This window comes from Melospiza georgiana, chromosome 23 (genome assembly GCF_028018845.1).
Source record: "Melospiza georgiana isolate bMelGeo1 chromosome 23, bMelGeo1.pri, whole genome shotgun sequence".
NCBI lineage: Eukaryota > Metazoa > Chordata > Aves > Passeriformes > Passerellidae > Melospiza > Melospiza georgiana.
The window spans coordinates 9,134,873-9,154,539 of NC_080452.1; the positions used below are offsets into that span (position 1 = coordinate 9,134,873).

Below are 19,667 nucleotides of genomic sequence, written 5' to 3' on the forward strand. Positions count from 1 at the left end.
GGTGACCGACGTGACCCACGCCCCTGTCCCCGTGTCCCTGAGTCACCGGCACGGCCTCGTGGCGCGGTGTCCCCGTGCGTCACAGCCCCCCTGGCCGCGACACCCGCCCCGGCGCCCCGCGAGTGTCCGGCAGCGCCCCGAGGACAACCGACACCCCGAACAGCGCCGGCCAGCAGCGAGATCGGTCACCCCGGGGGCTGCCCAAGGTACCTTCACCCCTCTGGGGCCATTCCCATGCTGGGAAACGCAACCCCAGAAGTTTCCAAGAGAGCTGTGGGGGTCCGGAGCTGGCACTGGGAGGGTCCCCCCAACCCCACCCCGATCCTCCGGTGTCCCCAGCGCCCTCCGGTGTCCCCAGCGCCCTCCTGGCCGGGGCAGCAGCACAGCAGCACAGTGGGAAGGGAGTGAAGGGGTTTGGCTTCATCACCGGAGTCTTTTTGCTTGCTCGGCGAAAAGTCTGCTTTCTCACCCAGAAATACAACAGAACCCAGCTGGGGTCGCGCCGCGCCGCCCGTGCCGCTGCCCCGAACCTCCCGGTGCCAACCCTGCAGCGGCACAAAGAGGGGCCCGGGGCCGCCCCTCCCGGCACCGCCCGGCCCGGGCCCCCCGGCCGCGGGGGAGGGTCGGTCGGGCGGCCGAGGGGAGGGGAAGGCCGAGGAGGGGAGGGCAAAGGAGAGGGAGGAGGGCCGGGCCGGCCGGCAGCTGCTGCTGGCAGACGGAGAGCTCGTTTCCTGCTCGCTATCGCCCGGCTGCGCCCAGCTCCGGTCCCTCCCCACGCCCGGGCCGTGCCTCAGTTTCCCCCCGTGGAGGTGAGTGGAGGGTGAGGATGGGCACAGCATCCCTGGGCGCGGGGAGGTCGGGGCTCTGCTGCTCCCCGTGTGCCCCCGCTCGGTGCCGGCATCCCCGGTGCCGCTCCCCTCTGCTGCGAGCATCGCTGACAAAACGGGGCTGGCAAACCCGAGCGGCGATTCTGCCGCGCTGGGCAGGGCTCAGCCCCACGAACCCGTGTCCTGCTCGTCCCCGGGACGCTCCGGGGCACGGTAACGCTTTTTCTCCGGTGCCCCCTCCCCGCAGCCTCTCCCCTGCTCCATCCTCGCTGCTGTTCCCCTCCAGCCGCTGACCTGCGCTGCCCTCGGGACAAAGGGGAAAGAGAGCAGTGCCTGCTCCTCCTCCTCCTCCTCCTCCGGTGATGAGAAGGGTGGGGAAGAGCTTTGCTAAGATCCAGGAGGGATGCTCCGTGCATCATCACGGAGATGTGCTTTGGGGTAGAGGAGAAGTACGAAGAGGAAAATGATGTGTGGGGTGTGAAACCTGGCCGTGGCCAGACTTCCTCTTTTTACCAAAATTCAGCTGCAAGAGGCAGGTCCTTCCGTGGGCTGGTGCTGGGCAGGGGAACAGGCTGAGCAGCACAAACAGGGGGGCACGTTTGCTTCTCCCCAGGTGTTGTCTGTGCCCAGGGAGGTGCCCAGGCTGTGGTGTGTGGATCCCTGGCAAAACTCAGTGCAGGTTCATCCCCTCTCCTCAGCCCTTCCCCTCACAGCTCCATGCTGGGGCCTTGCAAAGCTGGGGTGTGCTCATGCACCCCCAGCCCTGCCTCACACCAGAGCAGCTGACAGGGATTTTTCCCTCCCTCTGAGGATTAAAACCCACCAAAATCAAGGCGGGGTGGTCTCCCTGCCCAGTCCCACACCTGGGATGTTTCTCCTGAGCACAATATGTTTGTGAGAGCTCCCAGTGCCTTCACCCCTTCCTGACACCCTCCCCGCTCAGCTGGTGGTTGGAAGCAAGGGCTTTGGCCAAGCTGTGGGGTGGTCACAAGAAACCTCCATCCTGCCCCTGGCCTTTCACTGGAGGGGCTCTCCTGGGGTCCAGCCCAGCTCAGGAGATTTGGATCCCAAACCCAGGACAGCCCTGTCAGTGCTGGGACCTGGATCCCAAACCCAGGACAGCCCTGTCAGTGCTGGGACCTTTATCCCAAACCCAGGACAGCCCTGTCAGTGCTGGGACCTGGATCCCAAACCCAGGACAGCCCATCCATGCTGGAACCTGGATCCCAAACCCAGGACAGCCCTGTCAGTGCTGGGACCTGGATCCCAAACCCAGGACAGCCCTGTCCATGCTGGGACCTGGATCCCAAACCCAGGACAGCCCATCCATGCTGGGACCTTTATCCCAAACCCAGGACAGCCCCATCCACACTGGGAGCCAGTGCAGCAGCAGCAGCAGCATCGAGGCAATCTGCTGAAAATCCTCCCAGCTTCCATCAGCTCTGGAGCTGTGTCCTTTCCCAGTGTATTTCCATGTTTCTGGGAGCCACGTGAGCTCCCAAGCAGCTTCCCCCACCCTCTCCCAAGGGGCTGCTGCTCCTGGCAGGGCCAGAGGGAGACCCTGACCCGCAGGGTGGGATGGGGGTCCCTGCTGCAGGGGTGCTCCCCGTGTCCAGACCCGGGTGAGTCCCCACAGACATTTCTGCAGCCAACCACAGCTGCCATGGGATGAGTCAGGGCTGGCTGCAGCCCCCCCTCCTCCCCCTGCTTGCAGGAACAGCGCGAAGGGAAGAAATGCAAGAGGCTTTGATGGCAGGAGCAGAGCACAGGCTGTGCCCTCCTCCCCTGCCGCCGGCCTTTGTGGGCTGCGAGCTGGGGTTTTGTATCCAGCCCGCAGGAACTGAGCTTTCCTAGGAGTTTCTGACCTTGCCTGCAGTTGTGGAGGGGGTTTGAGTGTGCCAGAGCGCTGGCAGGATAATCCTTTCTGCAGGAAACTGTGCAACACAAGGCTTGTTGTTCTGCCTCCCCTGAGCCCGCCTGCCAAGGCGGAGGGGCTGGAGAGCTTTCCCAGGCACCAAGTGCCCCTGGCACCGTGGCCAGGGGGAATCGAGGCCGGGATGGGCTTTTCCCAGAGCCAGGGGCTGCTGGAGATGCTCCCTGGGGTTGACCTTGGCAGGTGCCAGTGCAGGGACTTGAGCGGCTGGAGGGCAATCCATCTGCACGGGGCACTGCTGCAGTGGCACGAGGATGGGTGAGAGCGCTGCAAACTCTCTGGGGAATTTCTCAGCGCTGCCTCAGTTTCCCCAGGCTCGTCCTGTCTCACTAGCAGCAGCCAGGAGAAGAGCAGAAATCTGTCCTCAGGCCTGTCAGGAATGCACAGGCCATGTCCCCTGTCCCTGGCACTCTGGTGCGTGCCAGCCCCTGCTGTGCCCCGCCGGGTGCCTTCCTGTCTGCCCGGGAAGGAAGGGGTTAACGCGCCCGGATTTCCTGAGTGCGGTGCTGGAGGGGAAGGTGACCTGCAGGAGGGAACGGAGGGAAGGTGACCTGCAGAACTGCTTTGCAAGGCACGCTCTGGGTGTCGGGAAAGCCCTGAGTGAGGCTGAACCAGAAATCCAGCTAGGATTCAGCCTTTCCGGACAACATTTAAGTTGTTAAATAACTCCTTCCTCCTGCGGGCTGCCTGATTTATTCATTACATCCTTGCCCACTGGGCGCTGCCACGTGCCCAGGATGGCGCTCAGGGCGAGAGGGCAAAGAGCTGCGGGTCAAAGGTGGAGCTCTGCCTCCTGCCGAGCTTTTCCTGCTCATCCTCCTTGGCAGCACCGTGTGTGTGCTGGGCCGGGGGAGCCTCCGCAGCCCTGGGCTTGCCACAGTGGCTGGAAAGGCAAAATTTTGTTTTCGGTGCTCAGGCTGGCAAGATAGAGGGCGGAGGGTGGTGGTCAGGGCAGTGCTGGGAGTGGGAGAGAGATGCAAGAATTGGTACCCTGGGAGATGCCAGGGGGTTTTGGGAGGGAATGTGCTTCATCCCTCCTCCCAGAGCTTCTGCTGCTGCTCGTAGGGTGATTTGACTTTTATTTTATTTCCTCACCGGTGCTTCCTCCGTGCCCATCTGCTCCCGCCCTCTCCAGGAGTGATGGAAGGGGAGGTGGGGGAGAAGGTCACCCCAGGGCTGCTCCTGCAGCAGCTGTGGGGCTGATTCCTGGAGCCAGGAGCTCCCTCCCATCCCCCCGGAGTGAAGGCAAAGCTGTGGAGGAAGGAAGTGGTGTCTTTGCTCCAGAACAGCTCCCTCTGCTCTTGGCTCTTGCAGGTATCCGCTGCATGGAGGAAGCCGCTCACTGCAGCCCCAGCCTGCCCCGTCCCCTGCCCTGAGGCCACCGTGGCCATCTGGGAGCAGTGGCAGGGTGACAGTTCCGTCCCTGCTGTCACCGAGTGCCAGTTTTGACAGTGCCATCACCACCCAACAGCACCCGCAGCTGGCAGTCCTGGCACTGAGACGCCAGGTGTGCTATGGGATGTGTTTAGGGTTGGGGATCCACGAGGGTCCCCTCCCTGCTGACCTCTGCTGTCCCTCTGCCAGGCCTCTGGGTGACACGGGATGAGTGTGCCAGCCGAGGAGCCGGGCAACCCTGCCCATGCCATCTTTGAGAGGTTCCTGCGAGCCGGGCAGTGCCAGGAGGTGCTGGGCTCCTTCCTGGAGCTGTGCCAGCAGCTGGGCGTGCAGGGCACGGGGCTGCAGCTCTACCACGGCCTCAAGGCTGCCCTCAACTACTGGAATGCCAAGGCCCTGTGGAGCAAGCTGGATAAGAAAGCTGGGCACAAGGACTACGACCAGGGCACAGCCTGTGCTGGCACCAAGGTAAGCGGGGTGTGGGATGGGGGGTTCGGGTCTCTCTGTGTCCTTGTCTGGGGTGAGAACATCCCCTGGGACACTCTGGCTCTCATCCCAGGAGGATGCAGGATGTGCCAGGCGGGAGGTTGATGGAGTTTAATGGGACAGGATGTTAATTAGCACTGCCAGCTCCCCATGGCACGGTGCCACCTCAGTGCCACCCAGCCAGCAGCGTGCTTCCGCCTCCCAGCTGCTCTCACTGGGGACATCCCATGGCAGGGCTGAGGGAGCTGACAAGGCCTTGCTGGGAGATAGGAGCATCCCGAGGAGGGGATGTAACCCTAACCCTGTCCCACAGATGGTGGCTCACTGCTGTCCCCATTGTCCCAGCCCTGTGCAGAAGCTCTCAGCAGACCAAACCCAGCCAGGGCTGCACAGAGCTGCACCTTATCTCAGCCCACGCTTTAATCGCTGCCATTGCCCTGGGTGAAGGCAAGGTCCAGGGGGTGGGGGGCACCCCACTTTGCAGGGAGAATTAGGGGAAAGCTGAGGAAGGCCAGATCCTGACCCAGCAGGCGGGGACGTGCTGCCTTTGGGAGCGCTGGGGGGGTCATTCACACCCTGTTTTGGGGCTGCCCACCCCCTTCACTGGCCATGCTGGCATTCACCCAAACCCTGTTTTGGGGGTTCACCCACACCCTGTTTTGGCTGCCCATCCCTCACTGCCCGTGCCATGCCGGGGTTCACCCAAACCCTGTTCTGGGGGTTCACCCAAACCCTCATTTGGGGGTTCACCCACACCCTGTTTTGGGGGTTCGCCCACACCCTATTTTGTGCTGCCCACCCCTCACTGGCCATGCTGTTTTGGAGTTCATCCACACCCTATTTTGGGGGTTCACTCACACTCTGTGTTGGGGGTTCACCCACACCCTATTTTGGGGGTTCACTCACACTCTGTTTTGGGGTTCACCCACACCCTGTTTTGGGGGTTCACTCACACCCTGCTTTGGGGGTTCGCCCACACCCTGTTTTGGAGGTTCACTCACACTCTGTTTTGGGGTTCACTCACACTCTGTTTTGGGGGTTCGCCCACACCCTATTTTGGGGGTTCACTCACACTCTGTTTTGGGGTTCACCCACACCCTATTTTGGGGGTTCACCCACACCCTGCTTTGGGGGTTCGCCCACACCCTGTTTTGGGGGTTCACTCACACTCTGTTTTGGGGTTCACCCACACCCTGTTTTGGGGTTCACTCACACCCTGCTTTGGGGGTTCGCCCACACCCTGTTTTGTGCTGCCCACCCCTCACTGCCCGTGCCGTGCCCTGCAGTGCCTGGTGGTGGGCGCTGGCCCCTGCGGGCTGCGGGCAGCCATCGAGCTGGCTCTGCTGGGAGCCCGCGTGGTGCTGCTGGAGAAGCGCGACTCCTTCTCCCGCAACAACGTCCTGCACCTCTGGCCCTTCACCATCCACGACCTGCGCGCGCTCGGCGCCAAGAAGTTCTACGGGCGCTTCTGCACGGGCACGCTGGACCACATCAGTGAGTCTGGGGGGCACCGGGCTGGCTGTGGGGGGTCCCAGCGGTCAGGGGTGCAGCCCTGAGGGTCTCCCTCCCCTCCCAGGTATCCGGCAGCTGCAGCTGATCCTGCTCAAGGTGGCTTTGCTGCTGGGGGTGGAGGTGCACATCAATGTGCGGTTTGAGGACCTCGTTCCCCCCAAGGGAAAGGCAGGTGTGTGACTCTGCAGGGTGGGTGGCCACTCTGAGGCCCCCAGTCACCCTGCTGTGCCTTTTTGGGGTGAATGAGATGCAGCCCTTTGTCTGTGGACACTGATGACCACCTCTCTCGCTGCAGGTGGCTGGCAGGCCGTGCTGCAGCCCAGCTCCTCTCCCCTCAGCCACTACGAGTTCGACGTCCTCATCTCAGCTGGCGGCGGCAAATTTGTCCCTGAAGGTGACCACGGGTGTCCCTGCACCCCCAGGAGCAATGTGGGGCCTGGGTGGGGGCTCACACCTCTCTGCCTGCAGGGTTCAAGAGGAAGGAGACGCGTGGGAAGTTGGCCATTGGCATCACCACCAACTTCATCAACCGGCACAGCCGGGCCGAGGTGGAGGTGGCTGAGATCAGCGGCGTGGCCCGAATCTACAACCAGAAGTTCTTCCAGAACCTCTACAACAAAACGGGTCAGTGGTCCCATGGTCCCAACCTCCATATGTGGGATGTTGGGGGCTCCTGCACCCTCCTGAGGGAGCTGGAGGTTCAGCCCCACGATGTCCCCAGTAATGGGGTGCGTGTCCCACATGGAACCCCACTGCAGGGGACATTTTGGGTCTGATCCCAGTGCTGGGACACCCCGTGGCCCTGGCTCAGCCCCTTCCCTGTCACCAGGCATTGACCTGGAGAACATCGTGTACTACAAGGATGACACTCACTATTTCGTCATGACGGCCAAGAAGCAGAGCCTGCTCACAAAGGGGGTCATCCTTCAGGTGAGGAGGGCAGGATCTGGGATCCCACAGCACTGGGCAGCTTGAAGGTGGCATGCAAATTGTGGATGCTGGTTTTACTGCACACCCCTGGGGTGGTAGGGGCTGCAGCAGCTGTTGCCTGTGCCACAGGAAAAATCCTCCCAGGGTACTGCGAGCGCGGTGGCACAGCTGCAGCCTGGAGCTGGGTGCTGCCAGGCTGAGGGACCAACATCACCTCCCTCATCCCACTCAGCTTCTCTCCATCCCCGCAGGACAAAGCGGACATCGAGAGCCTCCTGGCCCCAGACAACGTGAACAGGGATGCCCTCCTTAGCTATGCCAGAGAAGCCGCCAACTTCTCCACCAACTACTGCCTGCCCGAACTGGAGTTTGCCCTCAACCACCGGGACCTGCCGGACGTTGACATGTTCGACTTCACGTGCATGACGCGCTCGGAGAACGCGGCGCTGGTGCGGGAGCACAACGGGAGCCGAGTGCTCCTGGGGCTGGTGGGCGACTGCCTGGTGGAGGTGAGAGCTTCCCCTGCAGCCCCCCTCACGCCCCCATTTCCCTCTCCTTGCATTTCTCTCTCCTTGCATTTGCAATGTATTTCCCATCCCTAAGTGCTTCCCGTCCCAGTTGCCCAGTGCACTCCATCCTTGGGCAGGCTCCTGGTAGTGCCATGTTTTGGGGAGGTTATCACCTTCTCCATCCCCAGAGGAAATTTGGGGTTGGTTCAGGCTGGAGGAGCAGCCCAGCCCGTCCCCAGTGGAGCTGTGCTGGCTGGGGAGCAGATGGTGACGGCCACCCCTCCTGTCCGTGCGCGTCCTGCCGCCGCTCCCTCTTTCATCCCTGGCCAAGCCTGGCAGCTCCCAGCTCCTCCCAGCTGCCCAGACCAGCCGTGCAACTCCAGTTCCATGGAGTTATTCCATGTTCCAGCTCTGCTTTTCCCTTTGCAGCCCTTCTGGCCGCTGGGCACCGGCGTGGCCAGGGGTTTCCTCGCTGCCTTTGACGCAGCGTGGATGGTGCGGCGCTGGGCGGCAGGGACACCCCCGCTGGAGGTGCTGGCTGAGAGGTGAGTGTGGTGTCCCCATCCCTCTGGGCTGGCTCTGGAGCACGGGAGGGTGGCAGCAGTGACTCCAGCCCTGTCCCCTGCGCCCAGGGAGAGCATCTACCAGCGCCTCTCGCAGACATCCCCGGACAACACCCACAAGAACGTCACTCAGTACAGCATCGACCCGGCCACGCGCTACCCCAACATCAACCTGCAGGCCATCAAAGCCAGCCAGGTACCTGGCCAGGTCCTGCCATGGGACAGCCAGCCAGCCCAGCCTCCCTGGCTGTCAGGGTGGCACTAATTTGCCCAGTGCTCTGTCCCCAGAGGGTGTGAGACTGAAGCTATTAGCCCACAGGACACTGAATGCATTATGGAAGGTGGAGGGTTCTGGAGGGTTTTGGGGGGATGTCCAGGTGTCCCACCTCCCTGCGTGGTGTCATTGGCTCTGTACAGGTTGTGAGCCACCACATGTCCCCATTGGCAGGTCAAGGACCTCTACCTGGTGGGCATGGTGGAGGTGGACCACCATGGGAAGAGGAAGAGCGACGCCCGGCTCAGCACCGGTAGGAGCAGCCACTCCTGCCCCGTCCCTCCCAGCTGCCCATGCCCGCGTGGCCACTGCCCTGATTTTCCTCCCCATCCTTGTTTCTTGCTCCCTGGCCTGTGTCCAGCAGGCTGTCCTGGTGACACCAATGGTTTCTATCCCCTCTGCTTGTGGCCCACGTGGGGACCCCGCTGCCTTCTGGGGAGGAGGCTGTGCCCCTCCAGGCTGCACAGATGATGAAATATTGACAGATGCTTTCCCAACATAGTTACTGAGACTTGTGGGGAGGCTTGTGGGGGGACAGGGGATGTCTCAGGTTGCTCCCATGGGATCCCTTTCCCCTTAAAGCACGGAGTCTGAGGCAGGAGGTGGACTGGGGGGGTGTCCCCTGTCTCTGCCTCCCTAGTGGCCCCTGGAGCTGTGTGTGAAGAGCTGCTGAGCTGGTGCCAGGCCAGCACGGCTGGATACCCCGGCGTGGCCGTGACCAACTTCAGCACCTCCTGGACCAGTGGCTTGGCCCTCTGTGCCCTCATCCACCGCTTCCGCCCCGACCTGGTGTGAGTGCCCGGAGCCCCCAGAACCCTCCACCCTGCAGAGCCCGCCCTGATGCAGCCATGTCTCCCCACAGGGACTTTGACTCCGTGGACCCCCAGGATGCCATTCAGACCCACCAGATGTTGCTGGACGTAGCAGAGCAGGAGCTGGGCATCCAGCCCGTCCTCTCCAGTGCTGAGATGGCCACCCTGACAGAGCCTGACTGCCTGGACCTCATCACCTACCTCAGCCACTTCTACCAAATTTTTGGGACCTCTCCAGGTGTGAAATTTTGGGGGGATTTGTCCCATCCTGAGCTGCACTGGGGCTGGCTGGGTCCCATAAAAATGGCCATGTCCTGTGCAGAGGCAGAGGTCAGCAAGAAGCCACTGTCTCCCCCTGGCACACGAGGGGCCATCCTCTTCCTCAGCAAGCTGCAGAAGAGCCGGAACCTGGCACACAAACGTAGCCAGGTGAGGGACCCCCACCCAGACCCTCCTGGCACACCAAACCCACCACATCCCCAGCCCAACCACCCCTGTGGGTTTGCAGGACGGTGCCCAGAAGGACGGCGAGGCCAAGAGGAGCCGCAGGGACGCTGAGGTGGGGCTGCCCCGGGGGGGCTCTGCTGGGTGCAGCTGGCCTGGGGGGGACAGTGGGGGGCTGACCCTGCCCTTGGGTCACTTGTAGCTGGACACGGGGCTGGATGGAGACACTCCGGACAGTGCCCACGAGCTGCCACGCGCCACCGGCACGGAGCCAGGGCAGGTTGGTCCTTGTGTCCCCTTGGGATGGAGGCTCCAGCTCAGGGCAGGGGGGCACCGGGAGGGCACCGGCGGCTGGCAGGGCCGAGCCAAGGGCTGGCACCGAGCCGCACAAGCGAACGCCCACAGGTTCCCAGCTCCTCCCTGCCTCTTCCCTGACCCAACTGGTTTTCCAGAGTCGAGGCTTGCCGCTCCCTCAGCCACCCCAGCAGCCGGCGCTGAGAGAGGGGCACGGCCCTGCCCCGTGCCCCCATGGCTGCTGGCGCGGCCACGGGGCACGGTGGGTGCCAGGCCCCCGGTGCCAGCCCCGCCTGTGCTGTGCCCCCGCAGCCGCCGAGGGACAGGGCAGGGGAGAACAGCGACGCCTGCTACTTCTGCGGGCGCCGTGTGTACATCGTGGAGCGAGCCAGCGCCGAGGGACGCTTCTTCCACCGCGGCTGCTTCCAGTGCCGGCGCTGCGGGGCCACGCTGCGCCTGGGCGACTACGCCTTCGACGAGGAGGATGGTGAGGCAGCTCCTGGGCACGGGGGATGCTTGGGGAGCGGCTTCTCCACCTCGCAGATTGTCATGAGTTCGCCCCCCATCCCCTCCCTCCCAGGTAATTTCTACTGCTCGCTGCACTACCCACACCCAGCCAGCGTGGACCTGCCCCGGGATGAGGCTTCGGCGCTGCCCGATGGGGTAAATCGCCCTGAATGCCTGGAGGTGCTGGGGGAAAGGCAGAATGTTGAGGGGGGTGGCTGGGTGTGGCCCTGTGCTGCATCGCCCCTTGCTCTGGCTCTGCTGCAGGATGCTGATGCTGCTGCCCACGCGCCCTCAGATGCTGGAATGTCGTGTGTGTCCCCCATGGAGTGGGCACCCAGCCCGCTGCAGCCCATTCCAGCAGCCCCACGGGCAGGGGAAGAGCCTGGGGACGCTGAGGACGCTGCAGGTGCTGGTGACACGCAGGAGGAGCAGGAGCTACTGGCACAGCCCGGGGAGGGTGTGAGGGAACAGGAGGTTCCCAGAGCGGAGCCCCAAGGGGCAGCAGAGGAGGGTGAGGAGACTGGGGGCAGGAGGAAGATCATCCTCACACCGCTGGAGAAGCTCAGTCTGTCCACGCTGAACCTCACCAGTGAAGCTGAGCCCGAGCCTCCGCTGAAGCCAGCCCGTCTGAGGCTCCCAGCAGCACCCCAGGCCCTCCCTGCCCTGCGGCAGGGACAAGGCGCCTGGAAGGAGGAGGAGGAGGAGGAGGAGAAAATTGGCATGGAGAAAGGTAGGTGGTACAAACTGGAGTCTCCAGGTGAGCAGAGCTCTCAGTCCCTGCAGGACCCTGCTGTATCCCACGTCTTGCTCGTGAGGAACCAGCCTGAAGCAGCTTTTTCTTGGGCAGGTTTGGAGGACAGTGACAGCGAGGAGGGGGAGGAAGAGGAGGAGGAGAAAGAGGAGGAGGAGAAAGGCCTTGGCATTGTGAAAGAGTTGGTGAGGATCTTCCCTTGCTCCTCTCCCAGAAGTCTGGCTCAGCTGTGGCTGCCCAGGCAGGAGGTGCCTGGCGCAGGGACTGAGCCCCCTGCCCGTGCCACCGTCCTTTCACAGTACCCAGACCCCCGGGAAGAGGAGAAATTCCCCACCTGGAAGCGCACCTTGGCCCGGCGGACTAGGGAGTCCCAGATGAAGAGGTTCTGCAGAGCCCAGGTAAGCCCAGGGGGGACAGCCACGTCCCCAGCGTGGCACTGCACGCTGTCCCCTCTGTCCTGCTGCTGCTGGCAGGTGCTGGCCTGCAGGGGAGTGCTGCCCTTCCCTCACAGGCCATCCAGAGGCGTCTGGAGGAGATCGAGGTGACGTTCCGGGAGCTGGAGCAGCAGGGCACCAAGCTGGAGAAGCTGCTCCGGGATGAGAATGGTAAAGCCAGGGTGGGCAGAGCACTGTGACCCTGCAGGGGGGGGTCTGCACCCTGCTGACCGTGCCCCTGCCCTGCAGACAGCCTGGCTGACCAGCACACACAGTGGACAAACCAGCTGCTGTACCTGGTGCAGAAGAAGAACAACCTGATGAGCGAGGAGTCGGACCTCATGATCGCGTGAGGCTTGGGGGATGCTCCCTGGCGGGCGTGGGGGCTCAGCTCACCCCAATCCCCTGCAAATTCAGTGCCCAGCACACCCTCTTCCTCCCCACAGGGTGCAGGAGCTGAAGCTGGAGGAGCAGCAGTGCCAGCTTGACGAGAAGCTCCGGAGCTACATGAACAAGGAGGGTGAGTGCCATCGCTCCCTTTGCACGGTGTAGGGAGCAGGTCAGGCTGGTGGCCTTCCCAGCTCTACTCTGGCCCCCTGCACCCACAGATGCCCTGAAGACGCCTGAGGATGAGAAGGCTGAGCAGGAGATCCTGAAGCAGCTGGTGGAGGTGGTGAACAAGCGGAACATCCTCATCCAGCTGCAGGAGGAGAAGCGGCTCAGCGAGCTCCGCGCTTGACCCGCACGGCCCCGGGGCCACCAGTGCTCCCTGGGGACCAGCAGAGTGTGAGTGAGTGAGTCCTGGGCTGGGCACCACCCTGAGCTACCTCTGGAGGTGGCGATGCCCCAGGTGCCAGCAGCTGCCACAGCAAATCCAGCTCCCTGCTTGCCAAAGTCTGTCACAGAGGGACCAGAGCCGCTGGAGGACGCCCATGTGAGGAGACACCGAGCAGCACTCGGCCCTGGGGTGCTGAGAGGGTGTTCCTGTGCATGGCTGGAGTGCCTTTGCCTTGTGCTGGCTGGAAAACTCCCAGGGGACTGCAAAAGGGGGCTGTGGTGGCTCCCAGCAGCAAGGAGGTGACTGGCCACCCGAGACAGATGCCACATGGGCACCTTCAAGAATGGTCCCTCAAAGCCACCCTGGGACATCCTTCCCAGCTGAGGGCATCCATCCCAGTCTGGACTGTGCATCTCAAGGGACATCTGCCTGTACAAGCTGGGACCAGTGACAGACAGACTGGGCTGCTCTGCACCACTGCTTTTGGATGCCACGTCCACGCGGCCCCCAGCTGCTGCAGGAAACCAAGGTCAGAACTCTACCATGAGCCCCCTGGGGCAGGGAAGGGCTTTTTGTGCTGGAATTCTTATGGGAATTGTGCTCAGGGCCAGCACTCTAGCACTGAGGACAAGGACACCAGTGGCTGTGCCCTCCTTGCCCCTTTGGGGTTTCTTCTGCCTGGCAATGCCACACTGGCCTTTGCACAGACCTCAGATGCCCCTGCAGTCTCTGGCTGTTGCCTTTGTGGCCAGATGGTGCTCATGGCAGCCCAGATGTGTGGGGATGGGGGTCTCAGGTTCCTCTCTTAGCCCTCACCCCGTGCTCAGCCCTCATCCTGCCATTTCCCTCAGCACCTCCTCCAGCCCTCCCCGTGCTTGTACCAGCCCTACAATCCTGCTGCAAACCCCCTCCCTTCAAATAAAGCCCCCCGATCAGGTGCCAAAGGTTAAAATATTGCCTTTATTTTCCATCAGTTAGGACTGGTAGCCAGAACAGCCACCAGTGTAAACTTTGAGGCCACCCCAGGCAAGGGGAGCCTCAGTGCCTCAAGCCTTCCAGCCAGGCCAGTGGGTCCCTCCGTGTACAAAATAGTGTATTTAAAAAGACAGCAATAAAAATCTGCCTCCATTGTGGTTCTCACAGGGGTCAATGCAATAAATCCACCCCAAAAACCTTAATTTCCCCCGGAGGCAGCTGCCAAACCTGCACTGCTGCATTGGCTGCAGTGCTGCTGGCCTAAGACCCGAAGTCAGCTAAAAACAAGGATGAAAAGGGGACGTGGTGTGGCCAAGGGGACATTGTGGGGCACCCAGAGCCCCAGCTCAGCCCTCACTGGGACGCTCCTGCAGGGCCCTCAGCACCATCCACATCTGGTCCTCGGTGCCGTGCAGCATCTTCACCTCCATGGTGTGGAACAGGTGGAGACCGGTGGCGAGGACGAGGACGCCGAGGGCGAGGAAGGCCAGCAGGCAGAAGGAGAGCTTGGGGAAGGGCTGCTCTGCGCCCAGCCCGGCCAGAGTGGCCAGGGCAGCTGCAGCCTGGAGCAGCAGCAGCAGCAGGGCCAGCACGGCCATCCTGCCCGAGGAGTAGCGCTGCCGCCGCGCCGCCCGCAGCCCCGCGCCCACCTCTGCCCGCGCCTCGGCCACCACATCCGCCAGGGCTGGCTCTGTGGGGACAGCGCCATCAGCAGGGTGGGACCCCATATACCAGCCCTAGACCCTCCCCATATCCATCTCCCCATCCCCACTGCTCTGCAGCCCTCCACAAGGGGAAACATCCCCAAAGAGCTCCATCCAACCCCACCAGTCCATCCACCAGCCCCCCAGCACAGAGTGGATGCTGGCAGCACCCCCCGACTCACCAGGTGTGCCAAGGGTGGCACCTGCAGGCTGCCCCTGCCTCTGGATGTGCAGCGTTGCCATCACAGCCTCGTGGTCTGAGAAGGGGATGTCCGTGCCTGGGGCTCGCCCCGTGGTGGTCTTCAGCTCTTCACACTTGACCGTGAAGCTGGAGATGGCCTGGGTGAGGGGACAAGGGGGTCACAGCAGTGCCTCCCCCCCAGCACCCCCAGCTGGTGGGCAGACACCCCTGTTACCTTGTAGAGGATGTAGTCAATGCGGATGCCCAGCGGGAAGGGCAGCAGCTCTGACTTGTCAGTGAAGCAGTTGTCAGGGACAAGGGTGCAGCCGTTCTTGCAGCCCTGAGACAGGAGCCTGGGTGAGCTGGGGGCTCTTGGTGTGCCCTGAGACCCCCCTGAGCCCCTGAGCTCACCTCAAAGCGCATGGCCTCAGCAAAGGCGTCCTGCAGCCCCGTCCAGCCACGCAGCAGCCGGATGCCCACATCTTCAGGGTGCATGTTCAGGTCCCCTCCCAGCAGCACCACATCTGCTGCCTTTGAGGTGTGTCTGTGGGGACAGGGGTGGCTGTCCTTCCCTGCCCTGCCTGGGACCCGGCTGGAGTGCCTGGGACCTGCCCAGTGCTCCTCCACCTTATTGCTGACTGGCACTGGTGCAATGGGAGCTCTTTGCAGTGCAAGCCCCAGGGAGAGGAGTGACCACAGGTGTCCTGGGGCCTGCAGGGGACACCCCACAGCTGCTCACCTGATAAACTGAGCCAGCTCCCAGGCCTGCACCAGGCGGTGGGGCAGGTAGGCGTCCTTGTCCCGGCAGTACTCGGCGTGCAGCTGGACAGAGAGGGAAAGCAAAGGGGCTCTGCCTCCTGCCCTGCTCCCTGCAAACCCACCCAGCCCCTCCAAACAGTCCCTGCCAACACCTCTGTCTGTATGTCACCCCCACTGGGGAGAGCCTGGAGCTCACCTCGGTGCAAATCCAGGTTATGGGACCTTGCCCTCTGCCCTGAGCAATATTTTATCAAATCAGTGCATAGAACAGGGCAGAGGGTGGAGAGCAGGGTTAAAGCAGAGGAGCAGTAAAACAGGGGTATGGCCACTCATTCCCCTCCTCCCCACCGTTCCCCCCATGCTGGGTTCCTCCCTGGACTGCTCACGTGGGTGACGTAGACGTTGAAGATGATCCCTGAGATCTTCATAACGACGAGACCGACGGACTTGCCGCAGAACCAGTCCCCGTGCTGGAGCTGCCCGAGGGGAGGAAGGGTCAGGTCAGGGCTACTGAGGCTCTGTGGGGATGGACACCATGGTGCCACGTGCCCCCCAACCCACCTACCATGTAGGGGTACCCGTTCAGTGAGTACTGGTAGAGGAGCGTGTCCAGGATGGGGAACCTGGAGAAGACGCAGAGGCCGCTGCCGATCACCCCGCTGTGGGAGGGAGGAAGCACAGTGAGGAGATGGGGCTCCCAAAACCTCTGCCTCACCCTAACCCTGGGCAGGAGGACTCCCTGGGTGCCCGGATCCCAGTGTGCTCCTGTGAGCACCCCACTGCCCAGGCATGGGGTCTCTCACAGCCACAGAGGTGAACAAAAGGACTCCTCGGGTGCCTGGATCCCAGTGTGCTCCTGTGACAATCCCGCTGCCCAAGCACGGGGTCTGTCACAATGACAGAGGTGACCTAAAGGACCTCCAGCAGTCCCTGCAAGTGGCAAACCCCGAGGACATGGCCCAGCCCTGGCACTGCCCCCCAGACTGAGCTTGCCCTTCTCACCTGCGGAAGTAATGGGAGAAGGGATAAGAGCCTGCTAGTTTCGCCTTCAGCTCACTGTAGTCCTGCTCGCTCCACACCTGGAGGACAGAGGGACAGGCTGAGAACAGCCACGGCCACCTCCCAGGCTGGGAAGGGGACACAGACCGGCCTCACCTCCTGCAGCAGCACCAGGTCGAAGCCCTCCTGGCGCAGCGTGTCCCCGATGAGCCGCACGCGCTGCTGCCGCCGCTTGCTCAGGTAGCGGATGGCCCTGCCACAGAGGGGTGACACTCAAAGCCTGCTGGGGACAGGCCCAGGGGGCTCTTGGGGACCATTGTGACCCGAAACGAGGGAGAGAAACACGGCTGCAGTGCCAGCAGAAGCAGAATGCACACGGGAAAGGTGGAAGGACGTGGGGACAAGATGCAGGGAGGCTGTTTGGGGACAGCTTCTCCTGCCTGCAGAACTGAGGCAGCTCATCCTTGCTTGGGCTGCAAACGTGGGGTTTTTCTGGGGCTAACAAGCACGGAAGGGACAGGAGGCAATACCCAGCCAAGCACCTCATGACCCTCTGGGGCTGGGAGTGTGGTGTGACCCCAAAATGAAGGGGAGATGAAGGTGACCCCAAGGTGGGATCCTTCCCCAGTGTGGTGCCCTCATCTCCCCCCACACAGCCTGGGGAAGTCCGGACTCACCAGCAGTTGAGGTTGAAGATCCGGAGGCGCAGGGTGGGCTCTCCCTCCATGGCTTGTTGGGGGTCAGCAGGGGTCAGCAGGCAGTGCCAGGCACAGGGGGCACCTGCGGGGAGCGGGCAGGAGTGGCAGCCCCCAGGAGCCAGGGCAGGCTGCAGGACTGAGCCAAGGAGCCAGGCTGGGAAGGCGGAAGGGCTGAGCCGGGGCAAAGGCCAGGAAGGAAGGAAAAGTGCTCGGCGTACTCCAGGCCATTCACCTCCCTTCCTGCACACAAGGACCACCCCGAACCCTAAAGTGACCCCGTACAGGGACCCATGTACCCAAATCGCCCGTGTCACCCTACACCCAGTGGCTGGGTGGGCCAGGGGTGGGCTATAGGGTTCAACCCCTCTGCCTGTCAGCGAGCTGTGCTCCAGGATGGTTTCATCGTGGTTTCAAAGTGGGGCTGCGAGGCACGGCCATGGGACACCGCCACACAGCTCCCCATCGGGAAGCCCACGGATCCTTTCCGGGACCCCCAACCCCGGCGGAGCCAGCGGCTCCGGAGCAGCCCCAGCTCTCCGCCAGCTCCGCTTCCCCTCTGCCTGACCCCGTGCGATTGTCCCAGTTTCCGGTTTCGGAGCCAAAAAGAGCAGCTCCGGAGCTGCGGGATGCCGGTGCGGGCAGCCAGGCTCTGCCTGCCCCGGCGGGACCATCCCGTTCCTGAGCCGCGCTAATTAACGCCGGCGGCTTCCACCGAGCCTGAGCCCCCGGGGGCGGCCCCAGATCCCCGAGGGACGGGAGCGGGACAGCGGCAACAGGTGGAGCGGGGAAACGGGAGAGAGGGGAAACGGAGAGCGGGGAAACGGGAGAGAGGGGAAACAGAAGAGCGGGGAAACGGAGAGCGGGGACGGGAGTAGGGGGAGCGGAACAGGAGGAGCGGCGCCGCAGGACGAGCGGGGGCGGCAGCGGGGTAACCGGAGGAGCGGAGCAAAGGGACGATCGGAACTGCGGGAGCAGCGGGGCCGGGAGCGGCGGAGCAACAGGCGGAGAGGGACCGGGAGCAGCGGGGCCGGGACAGCGGGGCCGGGACAGCGGGACCGGGGGAGCGGGACCAGCGGAGCCGGAGGGAGCGGGGCCGGGAGCAGCGATCGGCGGGGCGGGGGGAAGCGGGGCCGGGAGCGGCGGGGCAGGGGGAAGCGGGGCCGGGAGCGGCGGGGCAGGGGAAGCGGGACCGGGTGAAGCGGGGCCGGGAGCGGGGCCGGGAGCGGCGGGGCAGGGGAAGCGGGGCCGGGAGCGGACCTGCGGCGGGCCGGGAGCGGCGCGGGGCCGCGGGACTACGCGTCCCGGCAGGCAGCGGAGCGGGGCGGAAGGGGCAGGACCGGGACCGGGGCCGGAGCCGGGGGCCGAGGGGGGGCGAGTGGGGCCGGGAAGGGCGGAGGGAGCCCCGGGCGGGTGTGGTGGGTGTAACGGGGTGTGATGGGTGTAACGGGGCGCGCCGGGGGTGCGGGATGGGATAGCGGGGTGCGGGATGGGACAGCGGGGTGCGGGATGGGATAGCGGGGTGCGGGAGGGATAGCGGGGTGCGGGAGGATAGCGGGGTGCGGGATGGATGGGATAGCGGGGTGCGGGATGGGATAACGGGGTGCGGGAGGGATGGAATAGCGGGGTGAGGCATGGGACAGCGGGGAAAGCAGGCTGTGGTGGGACGCGTGTGTGTCCCCGAGTGTCGGATGGGCTGTGAGTGCCGACACCGCGAGCAGCGCTTGGAGGGGTGGTGGGACACACCAACCCCTCTGTCACCCTGTGGACCCCCAAAAGTTGTTCCTGACCCCAGGGAATCCTCTGCCATGGCCAACCCAACTTTCCCCAAGCAAACCCCGCAGTGGTGCCAACTAGAGCGAAACACAGCAGGATGTGCCATCCTGGTACCCAGAACTGGGGTACGCAGCGTTACCCAGCCAAGGGGTTATGGCAGCTCTCATAGTCCTATGAAATAAAATATGAACTTCAGAACTGCTTGAGCCAACCCATGAACAAATAATTTTAATGTTTTTTGGTTTTTTTTTTCAGCAGACCGTAGTTTTCTCGGAGCTCCACAGTCTCCTCTCTTTGAAGTTGGACAGATACAGTAAACACAACAAATATATGATACAACCCATCACAGCTGGATTAAAAAAAAAAATACACAAAAAATATAATACATAAAAAAATGGATTTTTAACATTGTGGACTGACGCAGCTCTAAAAATGGTGATTGTAACCCTGGTAAGCTTTACAAAGTCTTTAAAAAAATAAAACAGTACTTCATGTGAAATTCATAAATACACTGGAGGCGAAACAGAGGGGCTGGGGGAGTTGAGAAAGTGTCTCTGGGATCATGACTAAAGCCCAGCCAGGGCTGCTGGGGGCACCAGTCTGTGTGCGTGGGGTGCAGTGTGAGCCCTGGGCTCCGTGCAGGCAGCAGGGAGGGATGGAGGCACAAACCTGTCCAGTTAACCAAGAGCTTCATCCCCCAGCAGGGCTGGGAGTGGGCACGCCTGTGTTTTATGGTTGGGGGGAGTTTTGAGTTTTCATTCCCAGAGTTTTAGATCAGTGAGTGAAACAGAAGGAAAAAAAAAAAAAAAACAAAAACCCAAAAACCTACAAAAAAAACAAACAAACATGCTACATATGAGAACTTGGCCCAGCACGGCCCTGGCATGGTTTGCCAGTGCCTGGCCTTGGATTTTTCCCTCTCTCTTTCCCCTCCTGCTCACAGCAGCCACCTCAGTCCATGGGGCTGGCATGGCTCTGCCCCATCCCACAGGGATGGGTGGCTCTTTCCAGCAGCAAGAGGTCCAAGTCCCCATGCTAACAGGACACGTGGCACCAAGGCAGCAGCCACGGCGCTTTCCTGAGCTCTGGGGCTGTTCCTGCTCCTTGCACTGGCAGCACTGAGCCTAAA

The 19,667-nt window shown here is 62.8% G+C and overlaps 3 protein-coding genes and 1 long non-coding RNA gene across 6 annotated transcripts in view; 2 read left to right on the forward strand and 2 right to left on the reverse strand.

The window, feature by feature from the left end:
- The window catches only part of RPL10A (ribosomal protein L10a), a 90,682-nt gene that overhangs the window by 63,827 nt on the left and 7,188 nt on the right, over positions 1 to 19,667 (reverse strand). The gene's annotated exons all lie outside the window — the stretch shown is intronic.
- Positions 740 to 13,004, forward strand: MICAL1 (microtubule associated monooxygenase, calponin and LIM domain containing 1). Its single transcript, XM_058039674.1, has 26 exons — positions 740 to 809; positions 4,075 to 4,267; positions 4,345 to 4,623; positions 5,928 to 6,135; positions 6,218 to 6,325; positions 6,449 to 6,547; positions 6,622 to 6,777; positions 6,983 to 7,083; positions 7,335 to 7,592; positions 8,022 to 8,137; positions 8,225 to 8,351; positions 8,604 to 8,682; positions 9,070 to 9,220; positions 9,292 to 9,479; positions 9,564 to 9,670; positions 9,750 to 9,800; positions 9,888 to 9,965; positions 10,292 to 10,466; positions 10,560 to 10,642; positions 10,751 to 11,216; positions 11,334 to 11,422; positions 11,537 to 11,635; positions 11,749 to 11,842; positions 11,921 to 12,020; positions 12,118 to 12,191; positions 12,280 to 13,004. Exons 3-26 carry the CDS (start codon positions 4,363 to 4,365, stop codon positions 12,408 to 12,410), a joined length of 3,399 nt encoding a protein of 1,132 aa, XP_057895657.1. The 5' UTR covers positions 740 to 809; positions 4,075 to 4,267; positions 4,345 to 4,362; the 3' UTR covers positions 12,411 to 13,004.
- Positions 13,389 to 18,074, reverse strand: SMPD2 (sphingomyelin phosphodiesterase 2). Of its 2 annotated transcripts, none has more exons than XM_058039682.1 (11): positions 18,023 to 18,074; positions 16,745 to 16,847; positions 16,224 to 16,320; positions 16,071 to 16,147; positions 15,634 to 15,727; positions 15,455 to 15,544; positions 15,049 to 15,131; positions 14,721 to 14,853; positions 14,545 to 14,649; positions 14,311 to 14,467; positions 13,389 to 14,115 (listed from the first exon to the last, which is right to left on the reverse strand). In XM_058039682.1, the coding sequence occupies exons 2-11, from the start codon at positions 16,792 to 16,794 to the stop codon at positions 13,772 to 13,774; spliced, it is 1,230 nt and encodes a 409-aa protein (XP_057895665.1). In that variant the 5' UTR covers positions 16,795 to 16,847; positions 18,023 to 18,074; the 3' UTR covers positions 13,389 to 13,771. The 2 variants fall into 2 exon arrangements, with proteins under 2 accessions (XP_057895665.1, XP_057895663.1); XM_058039680.1 differs by having other exon boundaries at positions 16,745 to 16,893; positions 18,023 to 18,062.
- LOC131092795 (uncharacterized) lies at positions 18,395 to 19,037 on the forward strand. 2 transcript variants are annotated; one of them, XR_009115520.1, is made up of 2 exons: positions 18,395 to 18,663; positions 18,794 to 19,037. It is a non-coding gene; the product is annotated as an uncharacterized LOC131092795 (long non-coding RNA). The 2 variants fall into 2 exon arrangements; XR_009115519.1 differs by having other exon boundaries at positions 18,797 to 19,037.